Source organism: Alternaria ventricosa (assembly GCF_023758065.1).
Source record: "Alternaria ventricosa strain BMP 2768 chromosome Unknown scaffold_10, whole genome shotgun sequence".
In the NCBI taxonomy this organism is placed as follows: Eukaryota; Fungi; Ascomycota; class Dothideomycetes; order Pleosporales; family Pleosporaceae; genus Alternaria; species Alternaria ventricosa.
The window spans coordinates 132,008-155,401 of NW_026055690.1; the positions used below are offsets into that span (position 1 = coordinate 132,008).

Below are 23,394 nucleotides of genomic sequence, written 5' to 3' on the forward strand. Positions count from 1 at the left end.
AGCAAGATTGTTAGGAGACATCCAAAACCGTGAGCACGATAGATTCGCGCTGGCGGCTGCGTCTTGTGTTCAGTGTGATCTCGGGTACCCGTTCAACTATAGCTTGGATGACGACAAATTTCGGGCCAATTTCATTGAACGAGTCGTTACGCCACTGAAAGAGGACTACGATGCGATCGCTCCAGGAAAATGAAGGGAGAGTCTGGTAGAGGTTGAACATAATGGATGAAGAGAGGTTCGTTCAATAAGTAAATGTGTTCTAACTTTGAACCTTCCCCATTGTTGATGGGCTCCATGCATTAGTATCTTCAAGGGTTCTAAAGCTATATATAGTATGATGCAAGATTCTTGACTGGTTAGTATTCAAAAGTACAGCGGTATCGCTAATGATTGCACTTGCCTGCCAGCTACATTGGGATACAAAGGCCGAGCCACAGGAATAAGAGTGCTGGTTACATCAGTCTATGTACTGATATGGCCTAATATTTACCATATGGAGACTACTGCTACTACTACTGGGTCTATTCCAGCCCGTTCTGACCTCAATATTTGAGTATGCAGGCTATTGAAGACTACTGCGTATGCTACTTGGTGCTGTACAGCCTTCCCGAGGTCATGCCCAGGTGGCTGACTGGCATATGATTGCCCTAGGCCGAACGCAGCCTAGCGCAGCCTGACCCGTCATGCCCCCGCCTTCAGCCTTCCTACTCTCAACACCTTACCTGAGTAGACCTATCGATGGGTTCAGTCGCTACCGCGCCTCATCGCGATGGCCTCCCGACTCGCAGACCTCTATGCTTCTTGTCACGGCTCTTTCCAGGCCCTATTGTCCGCTGTTCGTTCCCCGAAGCGTGACATAGGCAATCAGATGTCACCCAGAGATGTCGAATCGGAACTGGACAAACTCATCCTATGGGCGAACAATGTGGGCGCCATGTACTCCGGGGACTCATATGAGATTTCCCTCGATTACCGCTTACGCAAGTCGCCTTTCTACCAAGAAAGGGTATAGCTACCACCTGTCGCCCTCTACCACAACCAAGGCTTACGGTGAATAGGTAGTGAGCTTTCTCAACAGTCTGAACAAATATGTAGGTAGCGTTGTATTCTTCATGGTCCTTTCTCAGAGTTTTCGGTGTTCGAAATATCCTTCTACGCCAACGAGTTCCCGTGCTCTCTTTGTCATCTTCGTCGGTCAGCGTGGTCATTTATATCGCTAATGCCCAAGCTTACGAAACAACATAAAAGCTCGTGAGAGGTAAGTAAACTGGAACTCGGCGCCTCAGCCTACTCAACGTTGACACTATCAGCAACTCAGATAGCTCAAAATGAGACGAAGCCTTTCGAGGAAATGGTGGATGTCAATCTAAGTGTTGAAGCTATTGACTCTACAGCGAGCTCTGGTACTATCTCTGGCCCAGATTCTGATACGAGCGAAGAACAAGACGAGAAGGCAACTAAACGGCATTCTGAAGGTTCGGATGTATCCTCTTCAGCTAGAAGCAACAATCTGGAGCTCCCGAAAACGTTGGAGTTGATACGTTTCATCATCAACTGTTTGTACAAGATGCCTATTCGACGCCCAGCCGCACTTGAACGAATCACGGAACGAATCTCGACCCAATTCGCGCTATATCAGCAGTATGATGCGCAATTCGTACGCGATTTGCATCCTGAACTCGATCCTACGATAGCCGCTCGACTTGGGCGACTTGTATCTCTCAGAAGGCAAATTCTGGCTTATCAAGAAAACCACAACCAGAAAATACAGCCAGAGCGGGCACAAAATAGCCTCTCATCTAGACCCACTGTTGATGTGAACCCAGGAACAGAAGCTATAGTCTACACAATACCCCCCTCTGAACAAGCCTCTGGCATCTCACGTCCATCGAAAGCTACGACTCATCAAAGTCCTCCTGATCGCCCTGACTTACAGAAGTTCGACTACCCCCCTTCTATTGCATCTTCACATCATTCTCGGGCATCCAGCTACGCGATCAACAGCATAGGCCTTCCTGTACCTCCAATACCGAAGAACGTAGACGGAACTCCGCTTACCAATTTTCTCTGCCCCTACTGCAACATCATACAATACATCAAATCGGAGAGGTCATGGAAGAAACACGTCCTACGCGATCTTCAACCTTACGTCTGTACCTTTTCCGGCTGCAGTCTTCAAGACCACTTTTTCCCAAGCAGAAACGCATGGTTCTTGCATGAGACTCAAGACCACCGCTGTGTATGGCACTGTAACGTTGAAGGACACGGCATACACAAAACCCAAGAGCTTTTCATGGATCACATGTTGCAGAGCCATGGCACCAAGCTTTCATGGGAGCAGATGGCTAGCTTGGCACCTATGTTCCGGTGTTCCGACCGCAGTTCTTCGGGAAAATGCAATCTGTGCTTCAGGAAATCTAAAAGCCTTTGCGATCATGTCGCTCGCCATCTGGAAAGAATCGCCTTGTTCGCGCTACCGCGATTGTCCGACGATGACGCAGACTCGAAGTCTTCACAGAACCAACAGTCTCTGGAGGCTTTGCTCAGCGACGATGGAAGTCGCTCCGAATCAGCGAAGCATCGGTCTAGCGATGAAGACAGTGGTTTGGAATCAACGGGTCAGGCATCTGAACCTGATACTCGACCTACGTCTGACCTCTTCGAAGATGGCGAAAAGCTGTCAGATGGGCCTGGCAACCCTGTTCCAGATTCTCAAGATGTCGATTGGGGTGTCATCACTACCAAATTCTCTCAGGCTCAGAAGGACGACACGGCGCCTCATGCTTCGCCTGAGAGCCTTCTGGACCGATTCTTTCCAGAGACCAATCCTTCTACAGAGGCTGTCATCTTTACTGAGACAACCATACGAGAAATCGCGACATTATTACGGCGGTGTTCAAAGGATACATGGAGTCGCATACCCAGAATATACACTGTTCTTCGATTGATTGGCCAATTGGATGCTATCGATAAATTCATCGAGGAAGAAATCACCGATATCTGGTTTCCATTCGATGGACGTAGCCTGAAGACGTTGCTCACAAAGGAAATTGCTCGTGTGGAATTCCTCGAAGTTCAGCATGCTGTCTACAATTCTGGATCTCTCAATTTTCTCAATTCGGAACCATTGGAAGCTGAACATTACCACTTCAGCGATGAGGATGAGGTTCCATTGGACTTTCGTGGTGTTCTGGGTAGTGGATGGTCTGCGATTGTTGAGCGAGTTTCGAGCAAGACTACACATAGAGAGTATGCCCTGAAAAAGTATCAAAGGGGACGCTCTCTCCGTAAGGGAAAAAAAGCTATGAGGAATTTTGTGAGCCATACCCACATCATGAGACTTGCATCTCAGGTCCACCGTCATATTGTTGACCTTGCCGGAAGTAAGAGAACACATTCAAAGCTTGAATGAGTCTAATACACTGACTAACCATGAACAGGCTACGCAACTCCCTATACGATGGTCGTTATAATGTCTCGTGCAGATCAAGATCTGTCGAAATTTCTTGACGAGCTTGAAGACAATAGAGTTGACGACAAACGTTGGCAATTACGTCCGTATTTTGGCTGCCTAATGTCTGGACTGAGGTAAGCCTGCTTTTGAATCATAGTTGTTAGGTCTGGAGCCACTACTGATTTCATGCACACTTTGTAGCTTCCTTCACAAGAACAAAATTCGCCACAATGACATGAAACCTTCGCACATTCTACTCAAAAACCGCGAAGTATACATCACCGGTTTTAGCTCATCTCTTGACTGGTCGGACCGTGATGGCGACGAATCTGAGGGACGGCCGGAGTCCATCACACGACGATATGCCGCACCTGAAGTAATTAGTTATGAAGCACAAAGTTCATACTCAGACATCTGGTCGCTGGGCTGCGTATATCTGCAGATGTGGACAATACTGAGAGGAGGAAGTAAGGATGATCTGGAGGCGCACATCGGTGATGACAGAGGGTATAGCTCAACAGACATCGATCTTGAAGCTTGGATCGCACGCATGGAGGCACTCCCAGGCCCACGGTCGGACAACTTACCGAGCGAATGGATACGAAAAATGTTACAGCACGACCGCAAGCAGCGACCGACAGCACATGCCCTCCGCAGCATGATTCAAGAAGCCAGCGCGGAACTCGACGCAGAACACATGTTCATTGGTCAATGCTGCCTCCATGAGGACAAAGAAACCGAAGGCGTTGCGCCAAGTACCGAAGATGTCTAACAAGACGGTTGAAGACCGAGTGCAGAAGATAGGTCACGTACTCGTGAGTTGCGAGGGACTACCGAAGGCGCTTCACTAGGCTGTCGCTATCGCAACAGATCCGGAAACATACACCAAAGAGGGTTTGCACTAATGAAGGGTATCACATGTCATTCACAATCTAACATCTCCATCAACTATGCTATCCATGTCTTATGCAATGCTAAACTTTTCTTTGCCCCAATCCCAATTCCCCCAAAACGCCATGAAAATGCACACATGCCATCACACTACCACCCCTGCCTCCTCCCCTTCTCTCCCGCACTCCTCGCCTTCTTATTAACCCTCTTAACATCATGCCTCCTCCTCTTCTCTTTCATCACCTTCTCAGGATCCAACACAGCATCTACCTTCCTCTTGCGCCTCCTCTCTTCCCTCCTTTCCCTGACCCCGCGCTGTACCTCCGCCATAACGTTGAGATACTCCTGCGTACCCAGACGCTTCTGCAACGTATTCATGACTTCGCGCGCCTTATCCGATAGCGCTTTGTAAGGGTCTGTAGGCGGGTTGTTGTTGGAGGTGGGGGCGAGCGCGGCGCTGGCTTTGGGAAACGTGGCGTCGGTGGATGTTAGGGTGGAGAGCGTGGTGAGGAGGTGGGGGAGGGATGATGAGAGAGGTTCGAGAGGGAACTTTGCGGCGATGGTGTCGAAGAGGGACATTATTGTTGTTTTTGCGTTCATGGTGCTCTTGTCTTTGCGGACGATGCCGGAGAGGCGGATCATGAGGCGGTGAATGGCTGTTGGTGGGGCTTCTTCTGTTTTCTCGGGCTTCTTCGTTTCGGGTGGAGGAGAGAAGCCGGAGAAGTCTTCTTCGTCGTCTAAGGCTGATGCGGCGCCGTTTGTGGGGGCGGCGACTTCTCCTGCCTCTTCCTCGTCGTCGGTTTTCTGCCAGTGCCATTTTGCGCCGTTGACAGCGAGGCAGCGTGCGAGGAAAGCGATGTTCTTTACGCTTTGCATGCAGAGTTGTTCTGAGACCTCGGGATTGAGCAGGTTTCTCAGGAAGGCATTGCAGAGCTGCGTCATGCTCTGCTCTGTTAGCTGCAAACCACCTGATCCTTCCAAAGGCAGAGCTCCAAGACCAGTGTCCTTGTTCGATACACCCAGATGGGCAAAGTATGTACCCAACAGCTCCGCAGCCTTGAGCTTAACCCACAAGTGTGGGTATGTTGCGCTGGCTTGCACTGCGGTCCATAGACTATCCTTGTTCGATGCAAACATGGTATCGGTGTACTTCTTGCAGATCTTGGAGAGCAAAGTGAGAGAGTAGTACAACAACTCCCAGTCGTCTTCGTCGCGCCGTGTCAGGCACTCATCGATCGTTGCGTCCAGCCGTTCAAGCACGTATGCTACCTCTTTTGGTTCTTCCTCTTCCTCCATTGCTTCGAAGTAGAACCCAAAGCACTGAATACCCAGACGCTTCAGACCGACGTTGTCGTCTTGTTCCAGCCAACTCTTCAGGTCAGACGCGAAACTTTGTAATCGCTTGTCGCTGGCATGTTGGAACAGCCTCTTGATGAGCAAGCTAGCCATCTCTCGGCATTTGGGCGAGTCGTCATTTGCCACGGTGTTGATCAGCGGGAGGAACATGATACCGTGGTACTCGTACTGTGTCTTCTCAGGGAAACGAGGCAACGCCTTTCCGATGATGAGATCGAGCGCCTCCATGACTGACTGCCTGCCTTCCACATGCTCGTAGCGGAGGTTCTTGAGAAGGAATTCGATCTGCTTCTTGAAGCGCTTCTCGCTCTGCGTGTATGACGTCAAGAATTGGAAGTAGTGGGAACGGGCGATGTCGCGCGCGGATTTCGTCTGGTTGGTAACCATCATCTCGGCCACCTTGTCCATGGCTTCGTACATCTCAGGAACATCAATGTGACGGTTCATGACAGCCTTGAGGAAACCGAAAGTGACACCTGATCGATCTGGCTCATCCAGATCGGGAATCATGCGCTTGAGGAGGTGACCAACGTCTCTTTCCTTGATTGGCACGTTTGGTCGCTCGCGTAGGACTGCTGAGACTAGCTTCAATGAGGCTTGCGCAAGCTCCGTGTTAGACGACAATGCGCCCTTGATGGCGCGCATCGCTTCGTCGATGTACACTGGGCAGTTGGTGTCCAGCTCCGTCATCGGTACCTTGATGATGGTCGTGAGAAGGCGAACAGCCGAGACCTGCACTTCTTCTTGTCCCTGTACCATGGCGTCACCAATGATCGGAAGGAAGCCAGCCAAGTTCTGGGGAGTTTGGAGATCTTCGTGTTTGCGGAGCACAGTCCGAAGAATATCCATACCGAAGCGGATCATCTTGAATAGATAAGAGTTGGTGCTAAGTCTCGCGCCAGACTTGGCTGCTCCGCGGTTGTTGATCAGATACCGCTTGTTCTTGGGGTCGATCTTGGCCTTCTTTTCAGTGGTCGTGGTTGCAGCGTATGCCTCCTGGATGAGCTCATAACAGAATACCAAGATATCCCTGTTGTTCACCGTGGGGTTTTGAAGAACACCGAGTCCGATGCGTCGCAAAAGCTCGTCGATCTTTTGAACCATCCTTGCATTGAGCTTCTCGATCAGAAGAGACCTGATCGGAAGCACGAGCTTGATGATATGCGCGGGGGTGGCACACCGTGCTACGATGTCCATAGAATCGAAAGATTTGCTGCTCTTCACCTCCTTCATCTTAGAGATGTATTCTTCGGCATCCTTCTCCTGACCTGCAGCACCGAAAGTGTCGTCCATGATCTGAATACTACGTTAGTTTGTTCCCAAAGTGGATGCATTCTGTCGGGACACTTACAACATCAACTAGCTCCACTAGACAGTAATCAAGATCACCTGGGTTCGTTTGGTCGGCGAGCTTGACCAGAATGGTATGCAAAGTGAACGACAGAACGTGGAGTTGGTAACCGCGTTGGAGCGCAGTCCGCAAAGCCTTCAGGATGAAGCCCACGTAGCCAGGGCCCAGTATCGTAGCAATATCACTGAGCGTATTTCTCGACATGTCGCGAGCTTCTTGCGCGCGGCTCTTCAGGATGTAGCAGATGTCCAATAGAACGCCCGGTAGACGTGTCTCAATCTCGAGCGGCGGCAGAATCAAGAGAATCTTGGCAATCGCGGTTGCAATTGGCACTCGTAAACTGACGGTAGCCTCATCCTTCTTGTGTAGGAAGTTGGTCAAGTCGGGCAAGAAGTTGCTGATCAGATCCGTGCTTAGTTTGTCCTGTTGTGGGAGCGTCTTGGCCAGAGTCGATAAGGGTTGGTCAACCTCCATAGCGTCCTCAGCTTCCTCGGCCTCGGATGCGCCTTGAGAGGAGGGTTTAGCAATGTAACCTTTGGCACGTCCTGCTTGGTTCAAACCGTCCATGAGGCCTGCGATCAATCGGATGATAGGCTTTTGCAGGTCTTCCTTGCTTGTCAGGTAGCCGATGTAGCGTTTGAGCAGGGAACGGAACTGCGGCCACTCCAGACCTTCGGTCAAAGATGTGAGTGTTTTGATCGTCTCACCCAGAAGGCTGTCCGCAGCTTCGTCGTCACCCTTGTTGAAGACGAAGTGCTCGAGAAGTGGTATCAGGATGTGGTAGATGTTGGTACCTCGGAGGCGGGACGCGTGGGTAGCCAGACGACGCAAGGCTCGCAGTCGTCGATGACCCTGGATGTGTAAAATGTTGCCAAAGAACGATGCTTCATCGTCCTCCGAGAGGAGAACATGCAGATCAGCTACGGGAGCCCAGTCTGAATGTGTCTTGACCAGATGTTCCAGGACGGCAAGGTATTCGACCCGCACAAGCTCCGAATTCTCACGCATACCACTCTGAATTCCGGGTAGGACTGCAGCTGATACGAACTCCTTGAACTGTTCGTTCGACGCGACCTCGCTGAAACGGCGTAGAGAAAGTGATGCATTGACTCGAATGCTGAGCTCGTCGTTATCCTTGATGAGATACAGCATGTTGTAGACTAGAGGCTTCCACTGTGTGAGCGTGTATGATCGATAATTCTCTTCGTTTATGGCATTGAAAGCTTGCGAGCGGCGTTCAAAGTCTGGTTCATCGAGCCGTCCAGTAGCGAATGAATTCAGATCATGGCACAGCTTTGCGATGACTGTGAGATCGCCGTTGGTGTCGGAGAGATCCTGGAGAACATCGCAAAGCAAGCTTCGGGCTGTTCGATCCTGAACGAAACTGAACATAGGTGAGATAGCATCGTAGGTTGTGTCAAAGAGCTCAAGCAAACTCTGGCTATCACATCGCTGGATGAATTCATGAAGGATCTTGAGTAAGCCAAGCTTAGTACGTGGGTTGACGCGCTTTGAAGGCTGGCGAAGCAAGAAAGTTGCGATCTCGATCATGCTCCGGGATTCCGTGGCACCGACTACATGGGGCGCTAGGTCTGCCACCGTTTGTACACCGGCTTCGAGCACTTCTTTACCAGGGCTTTGGCGAAGTAGTTGACCAACTCGGTGGAGAATCGCAGTTGAGTATGGCTGGATGATATCGGTATGGATACGATTCCTGAGGAGTTTCGACTCTGTCGTCGGTGTCTCATCTTCTTCGGTGACAAGAGAAATGATGCTTCGAACGATGTCGTTCAAGACAAAGCACTTGACCTCGTCCTTAGCCGATGGTATCTCCAGGCAGTCGATGATCTTGTGCAGAATGGCAGGGTTGAGTTCTACCAAGAACGGAGCTGTCCGGCTTGATTTAGACCATGCCGCGAACAATCGGAGTAGTCCTGAGACGGACTGGGCTGTCTGAATGGGCAGCTGCTCGAGCCTGGGCTCGACCATCTCCTTGACTAGAACACTTGCGTACGGTTTCCAGTCAAAGTCCGGACAGTTTTCAAACAGCCTACCCAGAATCTGCAGCGCCCGCTGCCGGATAGTCTTCAGTAAGGAGGTCTTTGTCGCTCGACCTTCGTCATCTTCGCTTTCGCTTGGTCTTGACAGTTCTCGCGATGCCTTGATGGCTGAGTATAGAATGGGATCCACGACGATTCCGGCAAAGGGCGCGAATGTAGTTGCAAACGTACTCAGCAAGTCATCAAGTAGGTTCAACATTCCCACCTGCTTTCGCGGGTCTAACAGATCTTTCTGCAGCAGCTCTTCATCGACCGTGGAGTCTTTGAGAATTGAGATGCGACCTAAAGGCCCGAACGCGATCTGCAAGAATTGGCGTATAGCGTCATCTCCGAATCTGGTCTTCAGGCCGACGAAAACGGCCTTCCTCTTCGACTCCAGACCTCGCTTGCCAGCTATGACTTTTCCGTATAAGAGTCGCAGCACAATCGGAAGCACTTGATCGACGTCGGTATCCTGAAGCTTTCCTTCGCTGAGGAAGATTGGTAGCTCGTCACGGAATCGCTCATCATCAAGTAGATTGAGCAGTTGTTCCTGGTGTTTGACAATGACTGGATCTTTCCACGTGAGAAGTGCCTTCAGAGCGGCTTTCTGGATTTCGATGTCTCCGTTTCCTAGTAGAGCAAGCAGAGCTTCGCGAACCTCGTCCGTACGGTACAGGACCTTGGGGTTGTTGAACTTGGCGAAGATTGAGAGCATTGCTTTCTGGTCTTTCCTTGACCAGCGATCCTGCAGAATGGCATCCGTATTTTGTTCGGGATTGGGCGCATCTTCAGGCTCCGGTGTGGCCTGGTTCAGTGCCCAGTTTAGCAGCACGGGAACAAGAAGGCGAGAACGCTTCTCCGCGATGTGTGGCAGGGAATCCAATACTCGGAGAGCTTGTGTCCTGCTGAAAGGATTCTGGAAAGGTACTTCGGCATGGTTGTCCTTGAATAATGTCGCCAGCTGTTCCTCAGTACTGTCAGCCTGTGACTGTACATTGGCCACCTGCTCTTGCAGCCGCATAAGGTTGGTGCACTCGAAGTCTGTGGCGTAGGGTCGCTGTGTGGATTCCGGTTGAGATGCGTTAGTGAAACTGTCGCTGGCATCGGAAGCACTCAACCATTCGAAAACATTTTGGGTGACGAAAGCCTCGCCATCTTTTGTCTGGCAGATAGCCTTCAAAGCTGCGCAACTGTCGTTCCAGACCGAAGCTAGTTTGACATGTAGCAATCCTAGACAGAAAGCGGGTATGGCCTCCCCTATCCATTCATCAGAACATACCCCTGGGTACAGCTTCGCGATTTGCCCTATGCGCATCGCAATGGATCTCTGAGTCTCTAGATTTAGTGGTGTCTGCTCGATCAGCATTGCGGTATGCAGTATATCTTGATGTTCCTGGCCCTGCCCCGCAACGATCTTTAGGACTTGTATGGCTGTGAATCTTAGGTCATGTGATGGAGATCCCAAGCAGCGCATTAATGTTCGCTTGAGAGGTTCCATGTGCGAGCCGGTAATGTCCAGTTTGGTCGTTTTACGCTTCAATAAGTCCAGAAACGCGCTCCAGAAAGCTAGAGAATGGCCATATACAGGGGATGCTTGACACAACGCAGGCCACAAACTTGTCGTCAAGTCATTACTGTCGCCTTTACTGATGAGGGCCTGAAACCCGTTGCCGGTGGCAAATATGTCTACAGACTGTCGGGGCTTTGCGCTGTCGGTGTCTAAGGCGTTCTTGAGTAGCTCTGCAAGGTCGGTCATTATTCCGTGGGTCTTATCGTTTCCTAGACGCAGAGTATCTACAGCGAATAGCAAAGCATTGCAGTAGAATGTTTCGTAATCTGAATTGACATCGCCGCGTACAGACTCAAGAAGCTTGTCGAACGGTTCTTGAACGGTCGCTTGCCATCGTTCAGAAGCCTGTAGAGGCACATTCGCCAGCGCGCTGTTGTCGCTGTTGTCGCGCTTGTAGTAAAGTCGAGGGAGAATAGCGCAAAATTGGGGTCCGTGCTCGTGTGCCTTCTGCGCGATGAACCTCTTGAAATAAGGAAGTAGCAACGTCCTGAACTTCTCCACCCCTAGGTCAGCAAAGAGATTGCAGAGGGGTAAGAAGTATGGCTCCCAGGGGCCACGGGTAAGCCCTTCGAGCAATTTTTCGTATCGTGTCGCTGCGCCAAGAGGACAGTATTGGAACACAACCGAGATGACCGACAAGAGCTCCCATGCATCAACGGAATCGAGCGTAGATGATTCCTTGGTTGAATCCAGTAAATGACTGACTAAGCTCAGCACGGGTTGCCAGTCGTCGACACGATCACCTTGTCGCACACCACAAGCGACTAGCAGCAGACGAGAAGAAAGGCCCATGTAACGCGTGTCGGAAGATGTCTTGTCGACCTGTGCGAGGATCACTTCGAGGAGGGGCGCGAAGTTTTCTGCGTCGGTATGATGAATAGCAGCGGTGATGACGCCAGTCAATACGGGCTCCAGAGGCGGAATTCGGAGTTGGACGTGCTCTTCGTTGTATGTCTCTGCTAGAAGCTCCTGTAGTATGGCCGTCGCGCTCGAGTGGAAACCGCGCTGTACGCCCTTGAGCGAGTCGGTCAACAGGTACATGAGACCCTGCTGGAACGCGTAGTCCTTGCCCGACTCTTGCTGGTCCTTCAGCTGGTCCGATATATGCTTGATGATCGTCCTGAGAGGCATCTTGTCGCGGTGGTAGCCGGCACCGGCTTTGCGGACGAGGAAGCTGAGCGATTCGGCAGCGAAACGGGAGACGAAGGCTTTCTGGCGCTCTTTGCCCAGCAGAGGCGACATGAGATCGAAGACCGGGCGCAGGTTGGGGACTAAGAGGCGCGAGAGGTACTTGAACAGCCATGCGAGACAGCCAAAAGCCCACTCTATGACCTCGACATCAGCATGTGTGGCTGCCAGATGCGACACCGTCGTGACTGCCTTTTCAAAGTACTTCTCGAACCGCTCGCCCATGTCGTGTGCCAGATGCGCCGTGAGACTGAGCAGCGGTTCTTGGCTGAACTTCTCCCCCTTCTCGATGTATTCTACAAGCAGCTCGAATATGCGGCCGCTGTGGTGGAGGACTTGTGGGAGGCTGTCGCATAATGGCGCGACCTTGCGGGCGAATGTGGTGAAGCCCTCGGACATGTTGAGCTCCCGCCACTCATTGAAGGAGTCGCGGAAGTAGGAGAAGGTGGATTCGAGTTCGGCATCGTCGAGGATGGTGCTGCGACCGCGGCGGATGGGCTCGATCTTGAGCTGGGCAATGCGCTGGGTGAAGCCTTTGAAGACATGATTGCGCGTCGATTCGGTGCCGCCCTTGACTCGTTTCTGGGGGCGCGCTGGTTTGGCGACCTTGGATTTGGGCTTTGCAGCCGGCTTCGCGGTTTGGCCTCTGGACATGGCGGCCATGGTATGGAGTTGAGTTGTGGTGGTGAGGGCTGCGGCTGTATCTTCACTCGATGATGCTCCACTAGAATTTCCTGGCGCTAACAAAAAAGCTGGACCCTGGCACCACCGAGGCCTCCGACGCGCCAATCACCCATACTCAACACCACGCGTCGGCCAACATCATCGTATCGAGACAACCACACGAACGGCGATACGCGTTGCAGAAAACGCGATTGTCTTGTGCTTGCTGAATCGCGAGATTATACCTGTAGTCGTTGTCACGACCAACACCACATCGACGACCAACCGCCTCATCAGCTACGTCATCAAAAATGGCCTCCAAAATGTAAGTGAATATACCGTCGTCATTTTTGATTGTTCTGACGCGTGCAGCGTGGTCGTTGGCGGCGTGAATGGCCAATTCAAACCTGTCTTCCAGAAGCTGGGCGCTTTACACGCGAAGAACAACTTCGCCTTCGCCATTGTCGCAGGCGATCTCTTCGCAGGGTCAGTCGAAACTGAGGGCACAGATGCAGGTGATGTGCAAGCGCTCATCGACGGCAACATCGACGTGCCGTTGCCAACGTACTTTGCTCTTGGCAACCATCCCCTCCCAACAGCAGTCGTCCAGAAATTGGAATCATCAAGTGACGAGCTATGCCACAATCTCTTTTTCCTCGGCAAGCGGACGACTATGAAGACATCGGAAGGTATTCGCATCGTTTCTCTAGGTGGACAACTTGACCCCAACATTGTCGCTGGCCAATCTAAAGACAAGTACCCTCCATTCTACAGTGAAACGGATGCGAAGGTATTACGAGGTGCAACCACAGCAGATATCCTCATCACCAACGAGTGGCCAGAGGGCATTCTGAAGCGCTCCAAGGTCGAGTTCAATCCTGAAGTAAAACCGACAGCGCAACAGTGTATCGCCGACTTGGACGTAATACTCAAGCCCAAATACCACTTCTCCACATCGGGCGGCAACTTCTACGAGCGAGAACCATTCTTCCATGCGCCCAGCGATGAGACTGATAATCTCTACCCGGTGACTCGATTCATCAGTCTGGCTTCCTTTGGCAACCCAAACAAGCAAAAATGGATATACGCCTTCTCTCTCGAGCCGTCGGCCAGTCATCCAGTCTCACCGCCAGCTGGCTCTACTGCTTGCCCAGTGACACTCTCAGAGAAGAAGCGAGTCGCACCAGAGCATCGCGAACAGCATCTCGTCTACGATGACGGGAATCGCGGTCGGAGAGGTAACAAGAGGCGCAAGGGTGAATCCCGAGGACCCATTACAGCATCAGAGTGTTTCTTCTGTTTGGCAAACGAGAACATCGCGACACATCTAGTGACTTCGATTGGCGAAAACTCTTACCTGACTACGGCCAAAGGTCCCTTGCCAACATCGCAGACATACCCGAAACTTGGCTTCCCCAGCCATATGCTCATCATCCCCTTCACGCATCAGCCAACGCTCGGCTCTATGGAAGAAGAGGAACGACATGCAACTTACGCAGAGATGCAACGCTACCGACGTGCCATGAACAGCATGCTCAAATCCGTTGCGGATACCGAATATGGCTCCGTCACATGGGAAGCTAGCAAATCAAGCTTACCGCATACCCATTGGCAATATCTCCCAGTGAGCGCGGATCTCATCAGTAAAGGGCTTGTTGAAGCTGCTTTCAAGGCGCTAGCAGAGAACCTACACTGGCCAAAGTTTGAAAAAGAAGATGTTGGCGATGGGTTCGAAGAAACCAGCGACTTCTTCAGAGTCCTGGTGTGGAACCCGAAAGATGACCCCGAAAAGCAGACAAGCTACGTCATGCGCTTTGATGAGAAGATTCGCTTCCACAACCAGTTCGGACGCGAGGTATTGGCAAAACTCTTGAGGCTCGACAACCGCGTTGACTGGAAGAACTGCGGGCAAACACAGGCCCAGGAAGAGCAGGACGTTGAGAAGTTCAAAGAAGCGTTCAAGGATTTCGATTTCGCCGCTTGATACCCATAGTAAATGGCTTGGATGTACAAGTCTCGATCAATATGACGATAGCAGACATAGACACTGGAGTATATCTGCGCGTTTTACAGCCTTTGTGATAGCAATGTGGTTCTCACGTAACTTCCACTTTGAAATTGACTCACGAGCCAAGTCTCCAAGGCCCGACGTCGCTGCGAACATACTCGAAACGGCAGTTCTGGCAGGAAGGTGTCCAACACAGCACTAAAGATTGGCATACCAAGCTCCGGTCTCGCCAGGCTTATTCCCGAGCCGCCGAGATGTCTCATGTTCGTCGACACTCTTTGCGCAACTTTCATTGTATCGAAAAGCTTTCACTCTGCAGCATCAACTTCAGAGTCAAAATGCGTGCATTCCAGGTTTTACGCCATTCAGACAGCACTTCACCATTCTTGGCTTGGCACTTCCTCTTGAGGCTAACGGCTTTCTTCTTCCAGCCAAGACCGACGCTTGGCCTCACGTGTCAGCTAAGGTGGGCTAGCGCCTGTCTCTTCTCGGCGTTTCGGGTACGGAGGGCAGCTGCACCCGGCGTCGAAGCGCAGCGTAGCCCACTCTCGCTGGAAAATCTGCCGAGCCCCGCTGAAACCCATTTCCCATCTTCGCGACTGCGCAAGAGGCCCGGCTCCGGAAGGCGCACGCTCCGTGGCGCAGTTGAAAAACGTTGCAGCGTAAAGGAAGACCGTGCCCGGGCCGCGACAGCAACGTCTAATGTCGAACTGTAGGGAAACCCGGTACAGAGATAGGAGCTTACTACAAAAATGAGATCAATGGCCACCTGTCGCATCAATTTGCAAATCTAACCTTCCCTTACTACACTTCCCTTCATGTCTGCACGACCGTACCATTTGCGTACCAACAGGCTATCCAGTCCGCTTGGGATCGATGCCTTTCCCGTGGAATTCAGTTGGCAGCTAACAGCTAAGGAAGGCTATCATAATGTCACACAGTCCTCATATGAACTTCAAGTCTCTACGTCTCCAGCCTTCGAATCCGGAGACATCGTTTGGGACAGCGGGAATACAGCCACAAGCAAGATTCCGTCACTTACCGCCATCTACGCAGGCGAAAGTGTGAAAAGTCGCACTCGGTATCATTGGCGCCTCCGCGTATGGGATCAAACCGACCAGCCCAGCGACAAGATCTGGGACACAGCCGAGCAAGCATGGTTCGAAACAGGGCTTCTGGAGCCATCCGACTGGAAAGCGTCCTGGATCAGCGCTCCTGTAATGACATCAACCGGAAATTCAGTAAAAGATGGCAGAGTCATATACCTCTCTAGCCTCTTGCAGCTCGCACGAGAGCCAGCCCGAGGACGAGCTTACGCCACAGCTTGCGGATGGTACAAGCTTTTCGTCAATGGAAACAACGTCACCGGTCCGGCGTTGGTACCACGCTGGACGCCTTTTGATCAGTTCACGGAGTACCAGACTTACGATATTGCGAAGTATCTGAAGGCTGGCGAGAATGTAATCAGCGTCGTTGTTGCGGATGGACGATTCAGAGGTCAGATCGGCGTCACCGAAGGGCGCTGTCGTTACGGAGACCGGCTTTCTGCGCTTGTACAGCTTGAGGTGGATAAAAATGACGGAGAAACTGTTACATTCTGTACCGACGAGACATGGCGGTGTCAAAAAGGCTCCATCCTTCGATCAGACCCCGTGTGGGGTGAGCATACTGATTTCCGAATCGCTGACGAGTGGCTGGAGAAATGCGATACTGAGTCTTCGGATCGTGCCGAAAAGGTCTCGGTTTTGACGAAGAAGCTAATTGCAGAGGAGGTCGAACGCGTCGAGGAAGTCATGCGCTTGCCACCCAAGACCGTATTTCGTGCTCCGTCAGGCGCACAAGTAGTCGACTTTGGACAAAACTTTGCCGGCATTATGGCGATCAAGCTGCGCGGTCAAGCGGGTTCTAAAATCGCCATGACCTATAGCGAAGTCCTGTCCAGCAACGGAGAGCTCGACATCGACTATCTGAAGCTTCCCATAGTTCCGCATATCGTACAACGGGACGTTGTAACGCTTGGAGACAACGAAGCTGACTTTCAGCCTTGGTTCGCCATCCATGGATTCCGCTACGCTGAAGTCCGAGGCTTGGACTACGACCTTGGCCCCTCTGACGTCCAAGGAATTGTCATCGCTTCCAACATCCCAACTACAGGATCCTTCACCTGCTCAGACGCCCGCCTAAACAAGCTCTATCAAAACATTGTTTGGACTACCCGAGGCAATTTCACTGACACGCCGACTGACTGTCCGACTCGAGAGCGAATGGGTTGGACTGGAGATATCCAGGTGTTCACGCCTACTGCGACCATGCTATTCGACTGTCAGACCTTCTTACGTCGTTATATGCGTTGTCTAGCTGCGGAGCAATTGGCCGACGGCAGCATACCATCATACATCCCCAGCGCTGGTTCACAGTTCAGCAGCCAGCTTTCACTCACCACGAAGTTGATGTCAGGATCCACTGGATGGGGCGATGCTTCTACAATGGTGCCTTGGGCTCTTTACCAGCACTACAATGACAAAGTAGTGCTCTCACGGCAATACGACAGCATGAAGAGCTGGGTGAATAGCTTGACCCATCGAGCACGAGAGAAGATGAGCTGGAGACGATGGTTCTGGTCCAAACTCGGTGCTGGATGTGGTGACCTCGAGCAGTACATCTTGGATACTGGCTTCAGCTATGGTGAATGGCTCCGAGTCGGAAGCGGAGTTCCCACAATCATCAAAGACGTCCTGTTTCCCAGCGCCGCTATCTCCACCGCTTACCTGGCTCACTCATCTCGCCTACTCTCCAACATCGCCAAAATCCTTGGCAAACAGGACGACTCTGCACATTATTCCAACCTCTCGGAAAAGACATGTGAAGCATGGCGCGCTGCTTTCGTCCAACAAAACGGTGCACGCATCGCATCCGACTACCAAGACGACTACCTCCGCGCCCTAGCCTTCAACCTCATTTCAGCAGAGCAGAAGCCCGCCGCTCTCGAACGCCTTGTAGAACTCATAGCGCAAGCTGGGTACCACCTAAAAACCGGCTTTATGAGTACAGGCCTGCTACTTCCCGTACTCGCCCAACACGGCAGAGCAGACATCGCATACCGCGTCCTACTTCAAGACACCGTTCCATCCTGGCTCTACCCCATCACAAAAGACGCAACAACTCTTTGGGAAACATGGGAAGGCTACGACGGCAAAGGCAACGCGAAGATGTCGCATAATCACTATGCGTTTGGTACTGTGGCGTCGTGGTTGCAGGAGAGTGTGGCGGGGCTGAAGGCTGTTGAACCCGGCTATAGGAAGATCAGGGTTGAGCCGCTGGTTGGGGGTGGGTTAGAGCATGCTGAGGCGACGCTGGAGACGCCATTGGGGTTTGCGAAGAGTGCTTGGAGGTTGGACGATGAGGCGGGGATTGTGAGGCTTGAGGTCGTGGTTCCGCCTTGTGCGACGGCTGAGGTGGTGTTGGAGGGGAAAGTTGAGACTGTGGGGTCTGGGACGTATTGTTTTGAGTATAAGGTAAATTCATAGCGGTCTGGCTTGAGGATAGTGCTCCCTGGATATCCGGGTACTCAGCTGGGATCACGTGTATCCGAGGGGTTCCGGCCGCCAAGACAGGGGTCGCTGAACACCGAAACCTAGTAAAGGCTCCCCCAAATCATCTCAACTCCTCTGGACCTCCATCCTCACGTTTACTATTCCTTATCACCCATTCGCTCTCCTTCACAACCCCAAAAGGGATAACGCGCCGAACCGCAGGAAGCGCCGGTACGTTGTCGGAGGTTTCATATCGAGCCCCAATCAAGATGACGATCATCGCCCATGCCAATGCGCCCCGCCACCTATCACACCCCGCGATAAGAGCACCTGCGATCATCCGCGACTTTGCTTGCTACACAAGTCATCTTACCTCCTTCCAGTCAGGTCTACGCTACTATGCAGGTAGGGCGGCGCCGCGCTCCTTAGTAGGAAGGCAAACCAGTCGTTGTGTGTAGCGGCCTTGTAAGCACGGCTGATCAGGTACACATCCCCAATGGGGGGTATGATGGGCGATGTGTCGGTGACTTGGCCGTTACCTCCACCTGCCTCTTTTGGGGTCGTGAGAAGAGTAGCGCATTGGTATAGTATGCTGTGTGATGCGAAGACGGGGTGAGCGGTGCAAAAGCAAGGGCAAAGGGGTTTGGGAAGCGCGTGGTGCTTATCATTGGAAGAGACGATGTCCGAAGGGAAACGCGCCGACTACGGCCCTGAAGAGGTAGAGTATATAACCGCCTAGGAATCTGTGTTGTATCGAAGGACAAGTCAGAGATCATCAAGCAGCTCTACTTCGCAGCACAGCCTCCTCTCTCACAAAAGCAAAGCCGCCACCCTTCCATCCCATCACCATGAAGGCCTCCATCTTCGTCGCTGTGGCCTCAGCCGCCCTCGTCTCCGCTGCCCCAACACCAGCCGTCCTCGACGCTCGCGCTCCTCCCAACATCCCCAGCAAATCCGCTGCTACCACTCAGCTCGCTGGTCTCACCGTCGCCGCCCAAGGCCCGCAAACTGGTTACTCCCGTGATCTTTTCCCTCACTGGATTACTCAGTCTGGAGCCTGCAACACACGCGAGGAAGTCCTGAAGCGTGACGGCACCAATGTCGTTACTAGCAGTGCATGCGCGGCTACTTCTGGATCGTGGTTCAGCCCCTACGACGGCGCTACATGGACTGCAGCCAGCGATGTCGACATCGACCACATGGTGCCTTTGAGCAATGCCTGGAAGGTGCGTCTCCCTCTCCTATCCCCCCATCCTCCCATCATCCCCTCTCCAACTTCATATACTAACTCCCACCCAGTCTGGCGCGGCATCATGGACCACAGCGCGCCGTCAAGCTTTCGCCAACGACCTCACAAACCCCCAGCTCCTCGCCGTGACCGACAATGTGAACCAAGCGAAGGGTGACAAGGGTCCTGAGGAGTGGAAGCCCCCGCTAACGAGCTACTACTGCACGTACAGCAAGATGTGGATTAAAGTTAAGAGCGTGTATTCGCTTACTATTACGACTGCCGAGAAGAGTGCGCTTACTAGTATGTTGGCTACTTGCTCGTCCTAGAAAGATGGTGGAAAAAGTGAGAAGGGTTGTATATATCAATTCATGTTTATATTTTGAGCCTGCTTGTCTACGTTACGTTGTTTGTGTGCCAGAAATGCAGAGAATGGGTTGAAGCACCTTGTGTATCTAGGTAAACTTTGGGGTGTGCTGATGATCTAGCCTTATTACGTTGTGGTGATGGGTCGAGACTGGTCTCAGATGGGTCTGAAATCCCGTGGTAATTCTCCAGGCACCCGCAATCAACGGTTTTCGTTAAGTTGCCTGATTCGGACTGGACCAGCGGCGCGACGCTAGCCATCCATGGATATGAGCTCTAGTGGCTTGGCACCTGCCTGTCGCAAACTCGGGGTTTGACGCGTATCGAATTGCACGCATTCATCTGCAACAAAACGCGATTTCTACATTAATTCCGTTTTCTATGATTTGAAAGCATTACAGATTCATCCACATGTCCTTACACAGTTGGGTCACGCAATTTCGAAAGGTGGTGTTGAGATGATTCATTCGTCGTCACTGCTCGTCACCCTAGGGGTATAGAGGGCACGTATTACTCCGTCGACTACATCTTTCCTGAACAACAGAAGACAGCAAGCGCATAACAACGCATTGCTTCCGCAGACTCAAAAACTCCGCCGCAATAGGCGCGTCTCCATCTACGAGTCGTCGCCGATATCGACGACGGTCTTCTTCCACTTGCGGGCGGGGACCTTGCGCTTGAACAGAATGTCGATCTCGCGGTAGGAGCGGCCCTTCATCTCGGGGAGGAAGAAGTACGCAACGACGAAGCAGAAGAAACCAGTACCGGCCCAGACGTAACCGCACTTGCCGCCAAGGTTGGCCTCCTGGAATGATTGTTAGTAAACGTTCGTTATACGATTCAGAAGGGGTAGAACTTACGTCGGGGTTGAGCATGTAACTGGCAAGGAAAATGCAAGGAATGTTGACGACGTAGTAAGCACCACGTCCGATACCGGTAGTGAGGGGCCTGAGACGAATGGACGAGGTCTCTCCAATGATGACCCAAGAAGCGGGCGCCGGTCCGAGGGTGAACAGAACGGAGACAATCAGACCCAGAGAAGCCTGGGCAAGAGAAGCTGCGTTGGAGACACCGACGGAAGCAGCAATACCGAGAGCGACGAGGAAACCGACGTTGATGAGAGATCCCCAGACGTAGATAGTGCGGCGGCCGAGGTATGTGGTCAGAATCCAGGAGAGCATGACGAAGATCATCTGAAGAGCGGAGGTGATGAGACCAAGGGCGAAAGCGGTGTTCACTGAGATACCAGCTTGACGGAAGAAGTAGACGGCCTGGTTGGCAATGAGGTTACCAGTCAAGTTCTGGGCAGCGTAAACACCGCAAACGATGAGAGTACGGTAGCGATCGGTGCCCTTGAACAGCTCCAAAAGGCTGGGCTCCTTAATGGACTTCTCGAGATCGATGGTACGGCGCATCATAGCGACGGCCTCGCTGAGGTTGAGCTGGCCCTTGCGTCCGAGACGACCAACGGCCTTCTCAGCCTGCTCAAGCTTGCCCTTGCGTACCAACCACCAGGGAGACTCTGGCGCCAGGTAAATGAGGATAGCGAGAGGAGTGGGGAACATCCATTGAAGCGCAATGGGGATTCTGTAGGCGCTCGCGTCGGGCTTGGGGTTGTAGTAGTACGCGACACCGTTAACGATGATAGCACCGATAGCCCAGAACATTTGCAACATCTGTGTAGCCGGGGCACGGAGCTGGATGGGAGTGATTTCACTGCAGTACGCGGGGGCGTTGGCGATGAAAATACCCCACGGGACACCCTCGAGAAGCTGGGAGACGAACATGATTGGGAGCGAGTTGGCGAAGTAGAAAACGAAGATGAAGGCGTTGAGAAGCATCAGACCGGAAATGGTCGCCCATCGGTAACCGATGCGGCTGGTAAGAGGACCAGCCAGGCAGACACCGATAATGGCGCCAACGGGTCCTCCCATCTGAAGCGCTGATTGCCAGCTAGCCGCGATAATCTTGCCGTGTGGTCGGTCGGGATCCGGGTGTGTGAGCGGGATACCAAATTCCTTCTCGAATGCGGGCAGAGCGATGAAGTTACCCATCAAGAAGACGCAGTAAGCTTCCATGATCTGGAAACGTTTGTTAGCAACATGTCCTCAACTAAGAGGAATCGAAGCGTGGAGACTTACAATAGTGCAAGACATGATGAACGCCCAGAGAGCAGCCATAGGGTACGCCTTGACAGCTTGAAGGACACCCATGTCATGCTCAGCAGTCTCAGCATCCATAGCCTGCGTCTTGAACATAGCAGCCTGAGCCTTCTCGTCAAGCGCAACCGAGTCGTCAACATGTGAGATGGCCTTCTCGACGTGCACATCGCCGCCATATTCCTTGGGAACGTCACCCATCTTTGCGAAAGGGCTCGTGCCGGGGTATAACAAGAAAAAAAGGCGAGGGGTATCAGATCAGAGAAAGGAACTCTGGGCTGGCAAAGAAGACAAAAGCAGAGCAAGACACGATAAACCGGGGAAACGTCTCCACCTTATAAACAGCACGGGGTGCGCACATTCAACGCGGGGCGGCTTAAATCCAACCTTGCAGAAACGGCATTTAGGCATGGTTAGCCATCTGGTGTACAGTAGTCACCCCCGGGGGGCGCTTGAACCATCCACCCACCCCTCCACATCTCCGAGCGTGCATTGTCTAATTCCCCAGAAAGATGGAAAATCCGTCGCTGGTGACTGGTGGGTCCGCCGTCAGCGCTATGTGCACATGGAAGGAATGCACGAGACAGATTCCATCAATCACGGCTTCTGGCTATCAAGCTGGTTCCTTGCGCCGTCTGCGCAAGGGCCTCCAAGCCGTGCAAGGCGGCTGTCACGACAGAGTCGTGCTGTGTCGCTACGCTGGCCTAGCAGCGGACCGCTCACCAGATGTATCCATAGCGCTGCGTGTTGGTTTGCAGGTGGCTGTTTCTTGTCTGCTCTAGACTTCGTATTGCTGGTTGCTCGTCACCTATCAGAACTGTCGATGCAAAGCTTTGTTCCGGTGCTAAAATACGCGCGCTAATATCCCCGCACCGCGACAGGCTTGTACGCTTGTTAACTGGAGTAGACCCGTTATTTATCCGTGGGCTCCCCAGATGGGTTGCCCTGCTGCTCCAGGAAATTTTTGGGTCTCTCCACTCGTTTTCTCCACGCTGAGGGCTGGGGTGAGCACGAAGTGTCTGAGTTACACGGCATCTGCGCGTTCCACTGATATGAGCCGTCTGACCACCCCGTTAGATCTCGCTACCATGAATGTCGGACATGCCTCTACTCTTTAGGACCTCCACTTCGTGTCCAATGGCGCTGTTCATCCTGCCACTCTTCCTTCCCGCCCCATGGGGAGCTGTGGGAGCGGTATTGAATTACGTCGCGGTAGTGATAGCCCGAGAACACCGCACTCATTTAACCCCAGATACGGAACTCTGCCGGTGCAGGCGGGCGGAATGCAGAGTTGAGCCTGGTGTCTTCCTCTACGAGCTAGCCGTGGCGTGATACTAATAAGTCTTGAAAACGTCCGCTGACGCGGAGCCGCCGCATGTGCGCAGATGGCCGCTACTACCACCGCTAGTACTTGACACGTGAAGAACCGTACGAGGTAAATGGGATAGGTACCGTGGTTTATCTGATGGATGACTGATCTTGGATCCTTGCGCGTGTTTAGATGCAGCGCTGGGGGATGTGGCCGAGGTAAGGGAAGGTGGGTGCGTTGCTTGGGACTGCGTGATGATGCTGCTGTTAGACCTGG

At 52.4% G+C, this 23,394-nt stretch overlaps 6 protein-coding genes across 6 annotated transcripts; 4 read left to right on the forward strand and 2 right to left on the reverse strand.

The window, feature by feature from the left end:
- Nucleotides 1-3,689: 3,689 nt before the first annotated feature.
- J4E93_006135 (uncharacterized protein) lies at nucleotides 3,690-4,226 on the forward strand (the record flags this gene model as incomplete). Its single annotated transcript, XM_049344053.1, has 1 exon — nucleotides 3,690-4,226. The coding sequence occupies one exon, from the start codon at nucleotides 3,690-3,692 to the stop codon at nucleotides 4,224-4,226; it is 537 nt and encodes a 178-aa protein (XP_049198488.1).
- A 269-nt stretch (nucleotides 4,227-4,495) lies between these two features.
- J4E93_006136 (uncharacterized protein) lies at nucleotides 4,496-12,506 on the reverse strand (the record flags this gene model as incomplete). Its single annotated transcript, XM_049344054.1, has 2 exons — nucleotides 4,496-6,997; nucleotides 7,053-12,506. 2 exons carry the CDS (start codon nucleotides 12,504-12,506, stop codon nucleotides 4,496-4,498), a joined length of 7,956 nt encoding a protein of 2,651 aa, XP_049198489.1.
- Nucleotides 12,507-12,826: 320 nt separating this feature from the next.
- J4E93_006137 (uncharacterized protein) lies at nucleotides 12,827-14,499 on the forward strand (the record flags this gene model as incomplete). Its single annotated transcript, XM_049344055.1, has 2 exons — nucleotides 12,827-12,840; nucleotides 12,888-14,499. 2 exons carry the CDS (start codon nucleotides 12,827-12,829, stop codon nucleotides 14,497-14,499), a joined length of 1,626 nt encoding a protein of 541 aa, XP_049198490.1.
- Nucleotides 14,500-15,341: 842 nt separating this feature from the next.
- J4E93_006138 (uncharacterized protein) lies at nucleotides 15,342-18,050 on the forward strand (the record flags this gene model as incomplete). Its single annotated transcript, XM_049344056.1, has 2 exons — nucleotides 15,342-15,366; nucleotides 15,499-18,050. 2 exons carry the CDS (start codon nucleotides 15,342-15,344, stop codon nucleotides 18,048-18,050), a joined length of 2,577 nt encoding a protein of 858 aa, XP_049198491.1.
- An 854-nt stretch (nucleotides 18,051-18,904) lies between these two features.
- On the forward strand, nucleotides 18,905-19,613 carry J4E93_006139 (uncharacterized protein; the record flags this gene model as incomplete). The annotated part of the gene is made up of 2 exons (XM_049344057.1): nucleotides 18,905-19,282; nucleotides 19,356-19,613. 2 exons carry the CDS (start codon nucleotides 18,905-18,907, stop codon nucleotides 19,611-19,613), a joined length of 636 nt encoding a protein of 211 aa, XP_049198492.1.
- Nucleotides 19,614-20,266: 653 nt separating this feature from the next.
- Nucleotides 20,267-22,010, reverse strand: J4E93_006140 (uncharacterized protein; the record flags this gene model as incomplete). Its single annotated transcript, XM_049344058.1, has 3 exons — nucleotides 20,267-20,455; nucleotides 20,511-21,731; nucleotides 21,792-22,010. 3 exons carry the CDS (start codon nucleotides 22,008-22,010, stop codon nucleotides 20,267-20,269), a joined length of 1,629 nt encoding a protein of 542 aa, XP_049198493.1.
- Nucleotides 22,011-23,394: the final 1,384 nt, after the last annotated feature.